The 16710-nt window shown below is 43.7% G+C and overlaps 1 protein-coding gene across 2 annotated transcripts in view; it reads right to left on the bottom strand.

Annotated features, from left to right (window-relative positions):
- UBN1 (ubinuclein 1) overlaps nucleotides 1–16035 on the bottom strand; it is a 37569-nt gene extending 21534 nt beyond the window's left edge. For both annotated transcript variants that reach the window (XM_060077972.1, XM_060077971.1), the window contains exons 1-7: nucleotides 15931–16035; nucleotides 11358–11645; nucleotides 7758–7844; nucleotides 7098–7193; nucleotides 6601–6735; nucleotides 5778–5881; nucleotides 4629–5067 (exon numbers count right to left, since the gene is read on the bottom strand). In XM_060077972.1, coding sequence (XP_059933955.1) covers nucleotides 4629–5067; nucleotides 5778–5881; nucleotides 6601–6735; nucleotides 7098–7193; nucleotides 7758–7844; nucleotides 11358–11606 — 1110 coding nt within the window. In that variant the 5' untranslated portion in view covers nucleotides 11607–11645; nucleotides 15931–16035. The remainder of the gene's footprint in view (nucleotides 1–4628; nucleotides 5068–5777; nucleotides 5882–6600; nucleotides 6736–7097; nucleotides 7194–7757; nucleotides 7845–11357; nucleotides 11646–15930) is intronic.
- Nucleotides 16036–16710: the final 675 nt, after the last annotated feature.

Raw genomic sequence — 16710 nt, forward strand, 5'->3', positions numbered from 1 at the left:
CCTGGTTCCCTGACCAGGAATTGAACCCAGGCCCTTGGCAGTGAAAGCGAAGAGTCCTAATCACTGGAACTCCAGGGCATTCCCGCCAATCAAATTTTATCTTTAGATATCAGCCATTTCAGAAGCTTTCTGGCTATAAAATTTTTTTAAGTTTTTTTTTTCCTGATGCCTTTTGAAATGTTTTTTTTTCTGATGCCTTTTGAATCCTGTAGACCAGTATCTCTGAGGATTTGGTTTTATACTGAAGATAATCAGTCAAGTATAAAACAAAATCCTCAGAGATAAAATTTAAAATAAATCTAATTAAAAGAGCAGTTGGATATATATTTGATGGTCTGCCAGAAAGAAGTGACATCCCTCAACCCTAAAGACAGACACCCTTGCCTAAGGAGTTGTATGAATCAATCAATCCTAAATTAACTAGGAAATGAAGTTAAACCAAACAGCCAAATCATGCTGATTTACAATAGTTCCAATAGCCTTTTAATGAGCTCTTTTATTCATTATAAGAAGAGCCACTTGTAGCCTTTCAGCACTGAGATCACAACCTTGTATACTGAACCTGTTTTTGCTGAATAGAATGAAATCTGGCATGATTTTCTTTTTTACAAAGACCAAACAGGTTGTTATTTTTATTCTACCTTATTCTCCTTGGATCCATGTCTCCCTGGTTTTGCAATGCAAGGGTTCTAACCGTATAGGAGGGTAAGCAGTGAGCAGGTAGAATGGTGGGTGACACGGGGTCTCTGTTTCTTTTCTATTTTTAGTATCAGTATCATTTCCATTTTATGCTGAAGAGGACCAAAACAGAGCTGGGGGCTTCCCTCGTGGCGCAGTGGTTGAGAGTCCGTCTGCCAATGCAGGGGATGCAGGTTCGTGTCCTGGTCCGGGAAGATCCCACATGCCGCGGAGCGGCTGGGCCCGTGAGCAGCCATGGCCGCTGAGCCTGCGCGTCCGGAGCCTGTGCTCCGCGATGGGAGAGGCCACGGCAGTGAGAGGCTCGCATACCGCCAAAAAACAAACAAACAAAAAAAACAGAGCTGGGTCATCTGTTTGGAGCAGGCTGAGTAGCTGCCAAACCACATTACGACAGTAAACTGAAGGCGCAACATACCTGAACTTTTCAACAATCAAGACAAAAGACACAACCAATACATATTAAGAGAAGACAGGGGTAAGGCCATCAAATCAAACCACTGGGTTCCCTGGGGCCCATAAAAATGTACAGTACAAGGAATTAAGAAGTGGAAAATGAGCTAACATGAGAAGAAAACAGTAACAGTTCTGGAGTATCCAAGGTCGCCCTCTTGGAGTACCTCTTTAACATACATAAATTTTCAAATGTTTTTTCAAAAGTTTTAAGTATCACATCTAGTTAGAAGTCAAATCTAATTTCTGCTTCCAACAGCAAAAACTTTTCGCAGGGAGACTGATACACGTAAGAATAGAACCTGGGCTTCCCTGGTGGCGCAGTGGTTGAGAGTCCGCCTGCTGATGCAGGGGACGCGGGTTCGTGCCCAGGTCCGGGAAGATCCCACATGCTGCAGAGCAGCTGGGCCCGTGAGCCATGGCCGCTGAGCCTGCGCGTCCGGAGCCTGTGCTCCGCGGCGGGAGAGGCCACAACAGTGAGAGGCCCGCGTACCGCAAAAAAAAAAAAAAAAAAAAAAAGAATAGAATCTGCTTAAGTACAGTGGTGGACTGCAAACAGAACCACAGATTCCTCGCCTCCTAGTACATGCATTCCCCCATGGAGAGGTGGCCTCTAGTTGGTGACTTGCTTTACCAATACACTGTGGCAGAAGAGATGTGGTGCATACCACTTCTAAGGCTAGATCATGAGGGCCTTACAGCTTCCACCTTACAGCTCCCTCCTGAAATGCTGCCCTGAGACTGTCATGCCCTGAAAAAGCCCAGGATGAAAGAAGGGAGGAGAGAGAGGTCCTGCCATCCTGGCTGTCCCAGCGCCAGCCACCATCTTGCCCGATGAACACAGCCCTGAGAGCGAGTCCAGGCAGGACCAGAAGACAAACCGCCGGCCAACCCACAGTCAGGAGAAATGAGTCACTGTTTGAAGCCACCAAGTTTGGGGAAAGCGGGGTAGATTTTTAGATAGCGGTAGAAACTGATACATGTATCCTCTAGGGCCAAGATTTAAAATCTAAACAAACTATTACAAAAATAAAAGAACAGGGTAAAAAAGAAAAAGAAGGGGAGTGAAAAATAAAGTGAGAAACACATAAACACTGCTAATGTTATAGTCATATACATCAAGTTTAATTTAAATTTTAAAAATGCAATGTCCAGTTCAAGATCTAGGACGGGGCCTCTTATTAAGGATCCAAATATCCATGCATGGTTTTTGAAATTACATGCAATTTTTGTGTACATAGGTGTTTTTTCCCTGGGAGGAATCTCTTTGCCAGAAGACTCTCAACAGGGTCTGCGTCTAGAGCACCCGTGCACACATGCAGGAGGCTCCAAGTGCCCCAAGCACAGGGCCCTGGTGGGAACAGAGCAGCTGGGGATCCTTTAGAGTGGCATTAAGTAACTTTCTAAATTAAGCCTTCTTTTTCATGCACCCATTAAAAGTAATGAGGTCTTTATAAATAATATTTATTAAGTGAAAAAAACAGGAAATTATTCACAACTATAATTACACCTGCACAAATACATATATACAGAGGCTAGAAAAGAATACGTAAATTGAAAATAGTTTTCAGATTGGCGGGATGGTGGGTAATACCCACTTACCACTCCATTTCCCAAATTTCTTAATGCTGTTATAGGAGAAGGGGCAGGTGATGACTGAAGTATCAATTTCACATTTGAACATATTTTCAAGCCAGTATGCCTCCTGGTCACCACCTCCTCACCAGGACCCGAGCCTACCTTACCTATGGGATCCTGAACCCTGTCTCACCGTGCCCAAGAAACAACCGAGACTTGGCAGTCACCGAGGAAGACAGCTTGCTCACTGTCCCCCCAACAGACTCTAGAAAGCGAGGTTTTCTCAAATCACAACCCAACGCCATTCCACATTAAACCACTGTTTCCACTAGATTTGTCCATCTTTCCCAAGAAAATGAAATAATGAGTCTAAGTTATCAGACTAGAACACAGTCTTTGGTGGGAATAGGGACACATCCAAGAGCCATTTTTTTTGTTTTGTTTTGTTTTGTTTTGCTTTTGCGGTACGCGGGCCTCTCCCTGTTGTGGCCTCTCCCGCTGCGGAGCACAGGCTCCGGACATGCAGGCTCAGCAGCCACGGCTCACGATCCCAGCAGCTCCGCGGCATGTGGGATCTTCCCGGACCAGGGCACAAACCCGCGTACCCTGCATCGGCAGGCGGACTCTCAACCACTGCGCCACCAGGGAAGCCCCCAAGAACCCTTTTTCACTTTTCTCTAACAAATGACTGGCTACTGCCACATAGATCTTACTCAGCTCACTCAACAAGGCTTTCAGAAGCTACAAAATAATTTGATTACAAACCAGAGGATTGAAGAGAATAAGGAGTAATGTTTTTTAACATAAATTCTGAGAGAGAGCACAGGACAGTATGCTCCAACATGCCAAGTTCAGATGCAACTATTTCCCCTTAACATCCTGTTAAGATATACTCTGAGTCCTGACATGGCATAATTCATTTAAATGGTTATGTTCAAACAGAATACTGTGCATGTTCTACAAGGATGAACTAGAGCTCTGAATAAGACGTTTGAATTATTTCACATGTTGTGTTCAAGTGTTCTTTGGAAGTCAGAAAATCAGTTGTAGCAGTGGTTAACATTTCACCCTGCCCTAAAACGCAAGGGATATTATACACAACAGAGATTCTGAATCACTGGTTTAAAACTTAAGCTATAGAGTGTAAGTGCCACCGGAGTTGTGTCACAAGTCATGATGTCCACGGTAAAACGGTATTTTAACTAAAAGTCATCATAACTAATGACCCGTGCTTGGTTTATAGTCAGTATTCATGTATTACTGAATTGTCAGTCCTTAGTGCTCTAGGGATCAATTCCCAATCACCAGGGGGAAAACATGAGCAGTGTCTGTTATTTTCTGAAGACTGTTATCGTTTTTAACATGGGGCATGGACAGCATTTATGGTTCAGCTCCTTCTTATTTAGCACAATTTAGAATTCCTGTAATCACTACCTAACACTGGTGACGTGCAAGTCCAGGGGGCAATTAAACCCAGTGGCAACGAAGCATTGCCCCACGTCTAACATATGACTGCAAACTTCTGTGAATTTTCAAAACCTTCAGAAGATTACTAAAAAGATGGATCTCTGCCTCAGCTGCCTGCTGCCAACACTAGTGTCAGTCTATTATACAAAAGGAAAGATACTCTGACAGGCAGAAAGTAGGAAAAGAGAAAATCTCTCCAGAAGACAGTAAATTCTCCAGGAGTGAAGGAACCATGAAAGGCTGAGAAATGATGCCTGACAGGCAGAGATTCCACTGTTCCCTCATTTGGGATGAGAAGAAAACTTGGAAGAGCTGACACTGGAACTGCCCACTGACTGAGGGTTGCTCTAGGCCACGAGCTTTGAGTGGTTAGGGACCAGCATCAACTGCCCAAACTGCTTCCAGGAGAGCCCGGCCATTCCATGTCACCATACCTGAGCCAGCTCCTTAACGCGCTTCTCCAGGGGCGCAGGCAGGCCTTCGGGAAGGGAAGAGGGCTGCCTGAATTCCTGGTCCAGTCCCACCCCAAGGGAATTGCTTTCATCATCCATATCGCGGAAGGGGCTTCCTTCTGGAGACTCACTGAGCAGCTGCTCCAAGTCCAAATCAGTCAGCGAGTCCATGGCGGTAGCTGCCTGCAGCAAGTCGTTGTCAGAAGTGGAGCCAAAGAGCGAGAGCAAAGGGTCAGAGGCACCCTCCAATTCCCGCAGGCCCTGAGCTTCCACCGACGAGACTGCTACGGGCTTATGCTCTTCGTCCCTCTTTCTCTGAGCCTCTTTCTCCTTCTGAAATTTCTTCAGCATCTCTTTAACGCTCAAAGCCCCAGAATACTTCTTTTTCTTCTTCTCCTTACTGGCATTGAGGGCTGTGAAGCTGCAAGCAAGGGGGAAGTCAGTTACTAAGGCTGCAGTACACCTCAAAAGGGAAATTCACAGAGGGGCTTCAGCCCTGCTCCCAGCACAATGGTCTCCAGGAACCTCAGTAACAAGTTCACCCTGTTACTCCTCCTCCCTCTTCTTGGCATATGGAGCTCCTTCTTACTGGGACCAAAGCTTGAGATTTAATATAGGTTAGCAAAACAGTATCACAAAATGCTACATATCCGATGGGTTTTTAAAAACCACTGTCAGGCTAAAATAAAAGGTTGCAAAAAAGGGGGGGGTAAGAAAGATATTTAAAGGGAGAAAGCAGGAGCAGCAGAGAGCAGCAGCAACTTGAAGGGCGACTGGGGTGAGCCCAAGTGAGGCAGAGGAAGCAGGACCGGAGAAGACAAAGGGGGAACACAGACAGGAGAACTGGGGCAGAGGAGGGGTGCCCAAGAGAACAGGAAACATCAGCAATCATACAGTGACAGAAATAGCTGCCAACACTGACAGTGGGACAGAGAGAACTCTGATGTCTGACACACAGAGATGTGAGAGTACAGACTAGGCCCACATGGCACCGTGGGCGGCACGAGGGGGAACGGAAGGCCAGGCCCTGCTGCCTCTTCTGAAGCTGTGAGGAGGAGGGCGAGTCAGCTCCCAGGTGTCCTGCCCTAACGGTTCAGACGTCATCCTAGCAAAGAAGCTGCTGCATCTCACCCGGCTTTGGAAAACTTGGACTTTTTCGATTTCTTCTCCTTGTCATAAGTGTCATCTTTTTTCTTCTTCTTTATCTTCTCACCACCTTCCTTCAACTTCCGCTTCTGAGAATTAAAGACAAGGCACAGTTACACAGCTCCCTAACTCTGGGAGCAAGTGCACTACACAGCACCGGCCTTGCTCCGCCCAGGGTACATCCTGAGAGCTGTCTTACTTCCTTCACGAACAAAAGCCTTCCGCTCAGTCCTTGGACCACAGACCCGCAGGTCAGGACAGCATTCCCACTGACAGCAGCTTCTGGGAAACCTGGGCCTGAAGCAACAGACGCCATTCTGCAGCCTGAACAGTTTCTGGTTTAAAATGAGCTATGTGTGGGCCTACCTTGCATTTTAAACACACAGGCAGTGGTAGATAGCTTTCAAAATAAACTTATCATAGGGCTGTCTTGTTTTCGTTGGGGTGACAGCCCTGGGAACCGAAGTCCTCTACATGTCCAAAGAAGAGACACAGCAAGCTGGTGCAAACTCCCCTCACTCCACACCCTTCACTGCCCTCGTCCCCGCCCTGGGACCACCTCGAGGAATGAATCCCTGCCGAGCCTGCAAGGACACAGGCATGGATACAATGACCGAGACCTCCAGGTTCACGGCACCTCGCCACAGCACACATGAGAAGGGAACCGCCAACCTCGGCACAGCTGGTGCCTTTCCGCCAATGTCCTGAGTCATCCTAAACCAGCACGTATTCTGGCAAGTCACCTACTGATCTCATAAGGTCATGTAAAAAAGCACTTCTGAAATCCAAAAGCGAGCAACGTTCTAACCTTTGGAGATTTTTTCTTCTTTTCTTTAATGAAGTCATCCTCAGATTCTGATGCTTGTCTAAACTGCAGCGTTCCTGAGTTAATGTAAAATCCTCCATACTTTGTAGTCAAAGAAGCAGGAACAAGCTCATCATACTGAAGGGGGGAAAACAAACGGTCAGCTCCAAGTTCTGTACTACAGTCCAAAGGTGCAGAGCGGGTCTTGACAGAGCATATGTGATTATGTTTCTCTGTCACATTTCAGACAGCATGCTAAGACATGTTTCTGCTCAATCACCAATGTCCGAGTTAGAAGGTGTTTTGGACGTCTCTGATCACCATTTTCATAAAGGGAACCAAGGCCCAGATCAAGGTGTCACTTCCTTTCCCTTCAGTGCAGCTCTTTCCTCGTGCTAAGGGTACATCCACTCTGACTCCACCCCCAGCCTCCGGGCGCTGTCGGTAGATGCTAGGGTGCAGTGGTTCTGGTAGTCTGAGAGGTTTCATTAAGTACTTACCGCCTCAGAGTTATCGATGAAGGAATCAGATTCATCATAACCATAACCCATATCAATCAAGTCCTGTATTCGGTCTTTTCTACGTTTCTTTCCACCCTAAAATTTAAAATTGATCACATGCTTTTTTGTACTTGTGGTAAGAACACATAACATGAGATCTACCCTTTTAACAAATTTCTAGGTCTAGGGTCACAGGGTTTTTTTTAATACACAGAATTAATTGTTGCCTTGAACTCCATCAGCTAATGACTAAAGGTTATAAAGCACTGGAACAGTCTCATACACACACACACACACCAAAACCTCATTCCCTGAAGACCTTTCAAAATAGGACAGATTTGTAAATGCATAAAGTGGCCTAAGACAGAAGAACTAAATGGCTTCATATGCTTTGCACCAAAACGTTTATTCTCAGGGTAAATTCTAAGGGTAAAAGCCCCTTCTTATTTATTCATCCGTTTAGCTCCACACGAGTTCCTGCCGTATGTGTTTTCTTATCTTAATGCATTTGTTTAATAACTTCATTCTGTTCTCTCCAAGGTCTACACTTGTTTCCACATCAGTGTTGATTAGATGATAAACCACTAAAGGAATATGGAAATGTCTGAAAACCTCTCCCATCCAACAAGGTTGTTTTGTTGTCCAATAGAGAAATCTTACATATTTTTCTTCAAATTTCCGGGCAAGGGCCTCCACTTTATGCCTTTCCTTTTCTTCATCATTGAAAGGATCCGAGAGATCTTTCTTCTGTAAAGAGACCATTCCACAAAAATAGGAGTCACAAAAAAATTCCCACAGTGCTATTCCTAGTGCCTGCACTGACTCAACACCTATAAACTGCATAATAAAAACAACTGTTTTTCATCAAAGACAAGGTAGAATACACGTTACCTTCACGTAAGTGTTTACCTTAGCTGTTTAAGAAAGTAAAATTTCCATTCATGAGATTCAAGAGAACTTGACTAAATGCCTACAATCACCCATCACACGCAGCACTAGGTCCTGTAGGGCTCCAAATATGGCAAAGGGACTTTAGTCAGGGGATGCTCAACCCATGTAGAACTGTGTTCCAATATAACTGATTTCCTTTGTAATCCTAAAACTTATTTTATGCATTTAAAAACATTATTTAAGAAGGGGTCCATAGGCTTCACCAGACTTCCAAAGCAGTCAATGGCTCAAAAAGGTTAAGAACCCACTGAGCATAGGACAAGCTCTTGACAGCTATTCAGCCTTATTGGTTAGAAGAGTGGTATGAACTTGCAGTTCTCTCAGAGATACAAACAGTCAAACCCAAGTTCATGGCATTACCTTTCCTTGGAAGCCTATTTTGAAGGATCAATAATCTCCCTTCCCTCCCAATCTCAATACTCCCTCCAGATACATTCATGTGGTTTTCCAAAGTTTATTTATATTCCATAAACTTACTCTTACATTTTTCTTGAGAAAATTTTTCAGAGTTGGACCTTAAGCTTCCATGGTAAGGAATCTTAATTTTAATAAAAAACTCCTGTACCAAATATACTTAAGACTTTGGAGTCCAAAAACACTAAAGATCAGATGCTTGTTTGAAAACAAAATTCTCCCATCTCACCCTCCCATCTCTGCCTACTGAAACTCCACTTACCCATAAAAGATCAGTGAAATGATTTAGGACACACACGTACAATGGGACATTACAGAACATGTACATACCATAAATGGGTGGTCTTTAAAACAGCTTGTCTGTATCTTCTAATTTTTCTACACTGATCACATGTAACCTAAGTGGTTCAAATAATTTTAAGAAAACCTACCCACCCGGAGCAGTGCTGGATTTAATGCATACTCCTTAATGCCCTGCAAACAGCAGTCATCCACTATTTCCTGAATGCATGAAGGTCCAGCTCTGTCTCAACACAGCATCTGGAATGTAAGCTCCTCTCTGTCTAAGCCCTCCGGGGCCTGTATTTGTACCAGACTGAAACCATTACCACATTGTGACTCCTGCTACCTGTGCTGGTGTAATTCTCCTAAAACATCTACAAGAGCGCAAAGTTCCTGTGAGGCTAGGACGGCAACTTCCCCACATTTACATAGTCCTCAGCATCCAGCACAGTGCCTTCACATTCTAAGATATACATGCTAAGTGAGTTAATACATGAATGTGTCAGATTACATTGTGCTTTGAACACTGCAGAGTAGACACGGTAATTCAGGAGTTCTGAATCTGAAGGCCAGGAGTGAATCCCCTGAAATTGGATCCAAAGTTCTCTATGTAAGCCCCATGCATTTTTCTGCAATTGAGGAGGGCATCTGAACCCCCAAAAAGGTGAAATCAGACCACTGGAGTTCTAATTTCAGTTGACCTACTAATTTGGTTTGAGCCTGTAAATAAATACCTTAACCAATCCCTGCTACTTTTTATTCCTCTCAAAGAAGAAAATCCTGTTCCCACTTTGGAAAAGAGTTCATGAATGATTTGAAATTTTTCTCATCCTGACCACTGGCTCTCATACAACAGGCTGACCCTTGGCACCGACTGAATTGGCTTCCATTCAGCCAATCGGATCTTTACCAAGGAAACACATTTTTATCTGAGTAAAGAAAAGTGGATAATCCTTCTAACCAAAGGCACTCACCTCAAACAGCACAACCATGGATTAGACTGCTGAAGCACTGGCTCTGAGGCAATCTGCTAGAAATCATGCACCTTCATGATCTCATCCACACACACCGCCCCCCCACCCCACAGACACACTGTGAGCTGGGTACTAGCCTAATCCCCATTTCACTGAGAGCCACTCTAGAGATCCAAATGCTGCAAATGCAGGACCCTACTCACCTTTCCCTCAGAGGCCAGCCTAGCACACAGGTATACAGTAGGTGCTTATAAATAAATGGTCTTGACCTAGCTCCTATTCAAACTTATGATTCCATTTATATGAAATACAAAAACATGCAAAACTGATCTCAGCTGTTAGAAATGAGAACAGTTGTTACCCTTGAGGGCTGAGGCAGTATTCTGGGAGGGCAGAAGGAGGTTTTCTAGTGTCCTGGAAAATGTTATATTTCGTAATCCAGGTGCAGATTGCATGGGTGTTTGTGAAAATCCATCAAACTGTGTATTTATCATATGTGCACTTTTCTTATGTACCTAATTCAGTTAAAAAGTTTATAAAAAAATTTTTACAATGTTAATGAATTGCCAAAGTATAGGTAATAACTGAAGCTGGGTAATGGGTACATGGGGGCTTATTATACTATTCTCTCTACACTGTACATGTTTGATACATTCCATACTAAAAAAGTAAAACAAGTCTGCCAGGAAAATAAATAGATCGTTTAAAAAACATTTAAGAAATCAAACTGGGACTTCCCTGGTGGCGCAGTGGTTGGGAATCCGTCTGCCAATGCAGGGAACATGGGCTCAAGCCCTGGTCCAGGAAGATCCCACATGCTGTGGAGCAACTAAGCCCGTGCACCACAACTACTGAGCCTGAACTCTAGAGCTCGAGAGCCTCAGCTACTGAAGTCCGCACGCCTAGAGCCCGTGCTCCGCAACAAGAGAAGCCACCGCAATGAGAAGCCCATGCACTGCAACGAAGAGTAGCCCCCGCTTGCTGCAACTAGAGAAAGCCCGTGCACAGCAACAAAGCCCCAGCTCAGCCAAAAATAAATAAATAAGTAAATAAACTATTTATTTACTTATTTATTTAAAAAATCAAACTGATTCTCAAAAGTCCTAAAGGCTGCCCAATTCCAGTGGGGAGTGGGGGATAAGAAATCCCAAAAAAAACAAAACCCATAAAAATAGGTTTCTATCCATCCAGGTAAAGAAACTATCCAGAATATTACTTTTCAAAAGAGATAAGCAGGCTGTGTCTTTTGCTTGCCCTCATATTAGACACAGTGAGATTCCCTTGGAAAAGAGAAATGTCCAGCATGAAATTCCAGTACTGGAAAAGCCAGGGACTGGTCACACTTACATGTAACATTTATAGACTTGGTATGAAAAAATGTGGTATTTATTCATATTAGTTAGCCATAATTCAAATTAGCCTTGGATGTGCCATACATTTTCTCTAGCATAAATCAGGAGAATGGTTCTAGAAAGAATTCCATCCCTTCCTGCCAGAGGAAAAACCAGCAGACCTTGTGCTTGCTTTGTGGGGGAGCCCAAAGCCTCTCTAGTGCTGCTTCCACCCTCCGGAAGCCCCATCCACACACGCTGCCCAGAGCATTAGATCTGCAGAGTGAGCTGGGGTCACTGGGGTATACCTTGTCTGCAGGCTGAGGTCCTTTCACCTTCCCTCGTAAGTTCTTCACCAGCTCTGGGTAGAAGAACTCTGGGCAGCGCTTGTGATCTGGCTCAAAGAGGGTAAGTGTGATCCGAACAGCTGCTGCAGCCGGCTCAGAGTCCTGATGCTGTTCTGCTCCCCCAACCTCCTCTTTCCGGGATTTCTTCAAAAATGCAGGATTCAAAGAACCTGGGAGAGAGGTGAACTGGACCCTGTGGGGCTCCGACATGGCTACCAACAAGTCTTACCAGGTGTCACTGCATGGCTTCTGTTAACATTGAAAAGAAGAGCCAGGTCAAACCGAGATGATAAAAATGGTGATTTTTCTTGTTCAGTTATACAGATTTAAATTTTTTTAAAAAATTTCACTGTCAAGAAGAATCACTGTTAAATTTACCTTAATTATCATTTGCTTTTTTCTTCTTAAATACTATTTTAAATATAAAAAATTTCATATAGATATGAAAAGTACCACAAATCCTATCATTCAGAGATAATCACTGTTTAGCATACTTCCTTCCAGTCTTTTTTTTCCTATGCATATTCACTAGATTCTCGACACTAGAGAACCCATGCTGATAGAGCCTTAAAGAATCCTCAGAATTGCAAAGAATCCTAGAGAAAATTGGTTTTCATTTAATTTATCCAATACATTTTTTTTTTACATCTGGCTGAGAATAACCCCTGTCTTAAAACCTCTTTATTTTCGGGTGGGAGGGAGGGAGATGCATGAGGGAAGGGATGTGGGAACAGATGTATATGTATGACTGATTCACTTTGTTATAAAGCAGAAACTAATAAAAAAAAAAAAAAAAACCTCTTTATTTTCATCACCAGCAGTTTACTTTCATGTAGGGCCATTCTTCACAATGACAGTTTTCATCAGTTCAGAGAAGTACTGCCTACCCCAGGATAAGTAAGACCACTGTCTCAGAAGTAGCATGGCTAGGCTCACTTCTGAACACCAGCCTCTCACCACCCAAACTTGGGCCTCAGCAAAGTGACAAATTATCACAGGCCAAAGACCTTCAAAGTTGCTTGGAAATGATCAAAGTATATTGTGAACTCCAGAATTCCAAGGATTTACAGAATGTAAACATGTAAACCACACTATATATATTGTGTGTGTGCTTTATGTGTAATTTTGTGTCCTACCTTTTAAAACCCACATTCTACCACACCAATAAATAAGAATACTCATTGTAGCCTTGTTTGTATATGAAAAATGATAGAAGCAACCTGAGTGTCCAGCATTAAGGGAATGGTTGAAAAAATCGCAGCTTTTATTGATTTGTAAGGGCTTTTGACTTATTATAGATATATAAATAATAAATATGTAACGCCTGTCATATCTCTCATACTTTCTCCTGCTTTGCTATTTACTGTTTAACTTTGCATAGAGTGAGGTATGTTGAAAGAAATTTTAGCTTTTCATGCAGTTAAAACTAGGCTCTTTTCCCTTATGGCTTCTTCCGTTTCTTTTATGCCTATAATGTCCTCCTCCAACCAAGTAATTCTTGTAGAAGAATTTATCCATTCTTGTTTTATAGATGTATTTTTCACATTGAACTCTTTAATCCAAGTTGAATTTACTATAAGGTGAGAGGTGAGGCCCTAACTTGGTTTCTCCCCAGCATCAATCACCAAATAATCCCTCTTTTCTCTGCTAATTTGGCATATATGTCTTTTAATATCTTAAGGTCTATTTCTGAAATGCATCCTGTTACATCCATCTAGTATCTAGATTCTTGAACCAGTACAGCACTGATTTGAAAGATTCTATGGTATATTTCAACAACTTAAAGATTCATTTTTATTATTCTTTTAAAAGTAATACTTGGCTATTCTAGCCTATTAATTATTTCAGATCAATTTAAAAATCATTTTGATAAGTTCCCCCAAAAAGCTCACAGCATTTTGAATGTAAATGAATCATAAATGTGAATTAGTTCAGGAAGATTTATATATACGTGTATTTTTTAAATATATATCTTATATATCCATATACATCATGTGTATCTGTATACATGCAATATTCACTTCTTCTGTCATGACCATAAAATTGTGATCTATAAGACCAGGTAAGGGAGTAAAATATCTAAAAATGAAGAGTTAAAATAATTCTAAATAGAAAACAAAGCAACTGGCAGCAAAACAGGTTGGTGATGCAAAAGACCATCATGCACTAAGATGTCAAAAGAAATTCCCCTAAAAGAAACTTTCAATGCCCCCACAACAGTCGTGATTCTCTGCATTGTGGAAATAAATCCCAGCTGAAAGGGATTTCATAAAGGTCCCCCACTCATAAATGCAGGCAAACTCTCACTGTAAGAAGAGAATCTGCATGTTAACTGATGGGATGCAGAAAGGTCATCTTAGAAGTGGGAACTAGGTCCCTGCCCTTGACTAGGCAGTAATTTTAAAATGTCACCTTATCTCGTCCCAAATTTTAGATAGTGTAACTTCAATCAACCCAGATGGTAAAAATTCATCTCTTGGTTGTGTAAGTGACTTTGCAGGCCTGCGAAAATACAGAAATAAGACTAGAAAATAAAGTAAATCAAACCTACAGCATGTTAACACCTAGATTTTCGTTTAAGTTTTACAGTCATCGTGATAATTGCTGTTGCTTGTTACTAAGTCATTTCAAACATTTAAGAAAATCAGACATTTTAATGAATGATATTAGACTTACAATTTTAATTTGAAATGCTTAAGGTAATATAACTAAATTTGAAAGTGTGTTTTTAAAAGACCTGACTTACATTTACATGTTTATTAGACTTAAAAGAGTTAAGTCCTTGGAAAAATTTAACTTCTAGGTTTACAAGTTCACTGTTTCAGAATTTTGAAGTATTTGAGAGAACAAGCATATAAAGCTTTAAATGCTGTGTAAAACATTTAAGGGAATTTAATTTCGTAAAAAAGAGCTCATTGTTTACGGGAATTTAATCTAAACTGTTGCCTTAATTGAAACTTTGTCAAAAATCAAACATTTATTTTTATGTAAACATTCTTAGATTTACAAATAAAAGATTTGTCAACAAAGCTTAAAAGGCTTTTAAAAAGCTAAGCATTTAAATACTCAATTTTAATGAGTTGACCATTAATTCTAAATATTTATTTATTTATTTATTGTTGGCTGCATTGGGTCTTCGTTGTGCGCGGGGCTTTCTCTAGTTGCAGCAAGTGGGGGCTACTCTTCATTAGAGTGCGCGGGCTTCTCATTACAGTGGCTTCTCTTTGTTGCAGAGCACGGGACTAGGCGTGCAGGCTTCAGTAATTGAGGTGTACAGGCTTCAGTAGTTGTGGCTCACGGGCTCTAGAGTGCAGGCTCAGTAGTTGTGGCACACGGGCTTAGTTGCTCCGCGGCATGTGGGATCTTCCTGGGCCAGGGCTCGAACCCATGTGCCCTGCATTGGCAGGCGGATTCTTAACTACTGTGCCACCAGGGAAGTCCCCATTAATTCTAAATAAAAGTATAGTATTCTACAAACAAAAGCATCCCTCTTAAAAAACTTCAACTGATGTTATCCAAGAGATACTAGCCCCCTTTTCCATCTCAGATTATTCCCAGGAATAGTACTTTTTGTTGTTGTTACATATCCTCTTAATCATATATTCAAAATGATTACTGGTGAAATGGAGAAAAACTGAATTTTGTATGCTGTTTTTGTAATTAGTCTATTCAGTGAACTCTTATTTTAATGGTTTTCCCTTAACTTTGTTTTTAAAAACAGGCTGTCCCATCATCCACAAAAATGAGAGTTTTGTCTTCTCCTTTCTGAAAAATTATGTTTTATTTTTGTTTCATGTCTTATTGCATTGGCTAGAACTGCCAGGATATCAGACAATATATTCTTTACCATGTTCCTGACTCTAACGGAAATGTCTCTAGGTCCAGTGTGAAGTTGATTTAAGATTCATGTATTTTATGAGGTCATTCAAGTAGCCTTCAATTCCTCAAAATTTAAGAATTTTTAAACTAAGAGAGTGTGTTGAATTTTATTAAGGTATATCCTGGAAACTTAAATACGCTTTAAATGATCAACTCGTCTTTAAAAAAACACAAAATAGTTAACAGTAAATGACAGTTCCTGAAAACAGCTGACGGTACTTCAGGGAAACTGAACTCCAAAGAGAAACCAGACTGCAGACAAGCCAGTTCGCTAAAAACCCGCTTACAACCAGTCTCCGTATAACAAAACGCCCATAAGAAACGGCGTGTGGACCTGCCACCTTTTCAAGCAGGCGGTGACTCAAGAAAAGTCCGGTTCTAAGTTAAGTCAACACCTGACTTAACTGTTTGTGTTCTGGAACTAGGATTGGGACCTTTAAATTTTTTTATTTTCTACCTGGGATGCTGACGTTTAGGCAGACGCTGTGTTGAACTGCTGTTCACAGTTCCCCATTCAATGGTTTAGTTTTAACGTACTGAAACTACGCCTAGCATCTGCCTTCCTGCTGTCACAACCGCCTGCTCCCAACTTCCCTAAAAGTGTCAAACTACAACAAGGCTTACGTGAGAGCCCGGTCCCGACAAACACACGCACCTTTGTCACCGGCGCAACGCAGGCTACGGCCCCACGGGCCGCACTCGTCCCCCCGCGGCCGTCCTCATGCCGGCCCGGGAGCCCGGGCTGCGGCGCTGCTAGCGGCCGGCCACCGAGCCATGCCTCCCGGCGGGCGGCCGGCCCGCGCCGCGGCCCATGGCCGGGTCCCCGCGCGCCCGGGGGTAGCTTCGCCGGCCGTGCCGCCGCGCCGACCCAAGAGGAAGAGGAGAGACGCCGGCTCCACGCCGGCCAGGCAACTCGGAACCTCGGGGCGGGCAGCACTTCGCCCCTGGAGAACTTGCGGCGCGGAAGCAGGCTCGGAGCGGCTCCCCCGACGCCGGCCTTTAGAAAGCGCGCTCCGAAGGACCTGTCCGCCGCCCGCGGGCGACCACGCAGAGCCCGCCAGGTGCGGGGCCCCGGACGCGGGCGGAGGCTGTCTTCCAGGCCGCGCTGAAGTCCGTCAGGGCAGCTGCCGGCGCGGCGACACGGCCGGCCCGGGGGCCTGCGAGGGACTAACGGCCGTAACGGAAGCGCCGAGGGGGAGCGGGATGGAGGCCAGGGCCCGGGGGCGGGGTGGCCGCAGGGCCGGCTCCCTAGCTCGTTTGGCCGGCCGCACCGTCGCCGCCGCCTCAGACCGCGGCGCTTCGTTGTCACAAGCCGGAGGGAGGGGGAAGGAGCCGGGAGTCTCCGGGATCCGGCGCGCGGAGACCGCTGCTCCCGGGTCACGTGCTGCTCGACCGACCAATAAGCCTCTACGGGCGCGGTGACGTCAAGGCAGCG

This window comes from Mesoplodon densirostris, chromosome 16, assembly GCF_025265405.1.
Source record: "Mesoplodon densirostris isolate mMesDen1 chromosome 16, mMesDen1 primary haplotype, whole genome shotgun sequence".
Taxonomy (NCBI): domain Eukaryota; kingdom Metazoa; phylum Chordata; class Mammalia; order Artiodactyla; family Ziphiidae; genus Mesoplodon; species Mesoplodon densirostris.